Raw genomic sequence first — 3,095 nt, forward strand, 5'->3', positions numbered from 1 at the left:
GAAACCTTTAGTCCCAGAGGCAAAAAAAAAAAATACGACTAATATCAAATTGAAACATTTTCTAAAGTCCGTTCTCCAGTAAGCTACCGATGTGTGATTTTGCGAACCGAGTGGATGAGGAGCCATGACAAGGATAGAATGGTGGACACGTGTCTTTATTTTAGGTGAAACAACGTGCGGACAAAACGTACCGATTTTTTCTCCGACTTGACGTTGTGCCTCCTACCACTCAAATTTGCCATAAATCCATGATTTTGGACCTTGTTTAGATCACCTCCAAATTCCAAGTTTTTTTACTCTTTCTTCGTCACATCAATTTTTGGACGCATGTATGGAGTATTAAATGTAGATAAAAAAAATAACTAATTGCACAGTTTAGTTGTAAATCACAAGACGAATCTTTTGAGCATAGTTAGTCCATGATCGAACAAAGTTTGTCAAATACAAACGAAACGTGCTACAGTGTTCAGATTGCAAAAATTTGCAATCTAAACGTGGCCTTGGTTGTGAATCGAATGAAGTTCCCTATCTACCGCTAACTGCTGGCGTAATAGTTTGTAATGTTTTTGGCCATTGTTTTGCAGAATCGGCTTCGCTGATTAGCCTCCTGGTTCGTCAACTTAGACGCCAGTTGCCACCGGTTTCAACCGGAAGACATGATGTAACATGCAGTATCGAGATTATCCACGCCTTTTTTTAAGGGGAAGATTATCCATCGACTGGCAACTTTGTAGTCAAATGGAGTGCTGGTACAGAGTACATTCCTATATTTGTATACAGCATGCCGCCTGCACATGTCCGGCGAACTCCGGCGGCGCGGCGACGCGCGTCCACGACGGCGTCGTCTGGTTGTGGCTCAGGACGTACACTGTGTGCTCAGCGCCGAGCACGACCACACGGCCGTCCCCGATGGACGCGACAGTGGTCGCCGCGCGCGCGTCCTCCGGCAGGCGCGCCAACGTTCGCCAGCTGTCGCCGCCCTCGGCGTCCCGCGCCACGACGCATCCGTCGCGGAGCATGTACATCGTGCTCCCCGCGGCGTCCGGCACCGCGCAGCAAGTCCTCGGGCACGCGCCATCCTCGATCACCCGTTCTTCCATGGGGCCCCACGACCACGTGGCCGGGTCAAACGCCTCCGCGGAGCCGGCGAACCGGCCCTGCGCCTCCGTCGGGTACCCGCCGACCACCACGAACATCCCACCGACGCAGACGCCCCTGGGCTCGTCCCGCTCCCTTGCCATGTCCAGGAGCGCCGTCCACTCGTCGGCCTCGGCGTCGTACGTGGCCGCCGACCGCAGCGCGTTCTTCTCCTCGTCGTGGCCCCCCGCGACGAACACCTTGCCGCCAACCGCCGCGCACGCGAAGAACGACCGGCGCGGCGGCGGCATGTCCGCGCCGCGCCGCCACGCGCCGGACAGGAAGTCGTAGACGTGCACCGCCGCCGTCGGCGCCCACGTCTCCGGGTCCCACCCGCCCAGCACCAGCAGCTTCGCCGCCGGGCCGCCCTCGCCGGCCGCGGCGAGCTGGCAGAAGAGCGGGAGGCGGCCGCCGCCGGGGGGAGCGGGCAGCGGCGCCCACGAGCCGGCGGCCGGGTCGTGCAGCACGAGGCGGAAGGAGTATCCGGCGCCGGAGGCGGCGTACTTGCCGGCCGGGCCGGAGCCGGCGAGCGGAGGCCGCGCCTGCGCGAGCGCGAGGAGCGCGTGGCGTCGGCGGGAGCGGTGGTGGGAGGGCGACTCGAGCTCCGCCTTCCAGCCGCGCGAGACGCGGCGCGCCGTGGGGAGGTGCTGGAACCCCACGCGCAGCAGGCACTCCCGTGCCATGTCCTCCGGGAGCCCCGGGATGAGGTCGCCCATGGGCGTGGCGGGTGGTGGCTCCATCCTCGCCCTCGCCGCGGGTTCTTGCTTGCTAAGCTGGAGCGTGTGATCGGTGTCGTCCGGAGTGGGCGTGGGCGTGGGAGTGATCATCTCGTGAGCTGCGTGGAGCGTGTGTGTGTGTGTGCGCGCGGGGAGATGGTGCCGGAGGGGTTTATATACGAGGGGTGCGGGATAACCCGTCGGATTGGATTGGAGACTGGGACACTGGGTGCGTTGCGTTGGATGGGATCGGACTGAGGCGTAGAGACGGCGACGGTCGTCCACGGGAATGGCCTGCGATTGCGACGGCGGATTTCATTTCCGGCGGTGCCAGGGCCTCGGTTTGGTTTAATAAAACCGTGTGTGCCCCCGTTGGTTTCGAAGCAGATAATATTGCATGATGTGCGGTAGTAACTTCACTTCAGTTACGTTGGTCTTCCTGTCCACTGCAAGAAGACTGACGTGTCCAACTGAAATGCTTATAATAACGATGCTCCTACTAGGTTTTTTTTTTCAAGTAATACTCCTACTAGTTAATTGTCGAGAAATGAAGCAACGCACACTCGGCCGGTCTGTCCATGCAACATACTCCGCATCGGCTCGCCGGGAGCTCGCGGAATGTGTCCACAAACGCTGGTGATTTTGAGCACTCCATTCCCATCCTTGCAAGGCAAGTCGAAAAAATCCAATCTGAGTAGGACAGATAACCACGCAGTGGCAGTAACGGCACGTCGTCCCTAGCTATAGCTAGCACACCACCATCGAGATGCATCGGATTCGGATCGGATATTTGTATTGTCAGGACGCCAGTTGGAGAGGGCACAAAACATGATGCCATTGCCAGCGTGATGCGATGGACGGAGATGGCAGCGTGAGCCCTGCTCGACCACTTTTCTGATTGGAGTTTGTGGATCGGATCATCACGGCCATCGGCAGCGCCCTTGGAGCTTATCTCCAAGATATTTACCTGGGACATCCAACAGATAGAGATTACTACACGTTACATTACCGACGACAAGAACTTTCGGTTGCTTGCCAAAAAAAAAAACTTTGGGTGGGGATGACTGCGCACGAATCCAATCGCAGACAGAATCGGCAGGGCCACACGACACGACGTGTACGTCGCGCTCAAGACTGCACCGTGTCCGGGCGATTCGCGTCCCCGCCCTACCCGGGATTGGCGTCGTGGACCTGGGTTGTTCTTGACCGGCGGCGACCCCTTCGTTCTCAGCTGCTCAGACC

The 3,095-nt window shown here is 58.2% G+C and overlaps 1 protein-coding gene across 1 annotated transcript; it reads right to left on the reverse strand.

Annotated features, from left to right (window-relative positions):
- Positions 1 to 659: 659 nt before the first annotated feature.
- On the reverse strand, positions 660 to 1,973 carry LOC136471377 (F-box/kelch-repeat protein At1g80440-like). Its single transcript, XM_066469100.1, has one exon. It carries the CDS (start codon positions 1,962 to 1,964, stop codon positions 765 to 767), a length of 1,200 nt encoding a protein of 399 aa, XP_066325197.1. The 5' UTR covers positions 1,965 to 1,973; the 3' UTR covers positions 660 to 764.
- Positions 1,974 to 3,095: the final 1,122 nt, after the last annotated feature.

This window comes from Miscanthus floridulus, chromosome 8 (genome assembly GCF_019320115.1).
Source record: "Miscanthus floridulus cultivar M001 chromosome 8, ASM1932011v1, whole genome shotgun sequence".
In the NCBI taxonomy this organism is placed as follows: Eukaryota; Viridiplantae; Streptophyta; class Magnoliopsida; order Poales; family Poaceae; genus Miscanthus; species Miscanthus floridulus.

What these genes read in the sequence shown, in the direction of transcription:
- LOC136471377 (XM_066469100.1), bottom strand. Translation starts at nt 1,964, where the DNA reads ATGATCACTCCCACGCCCACGCCCACTCCGGACGACACCGATCACACG.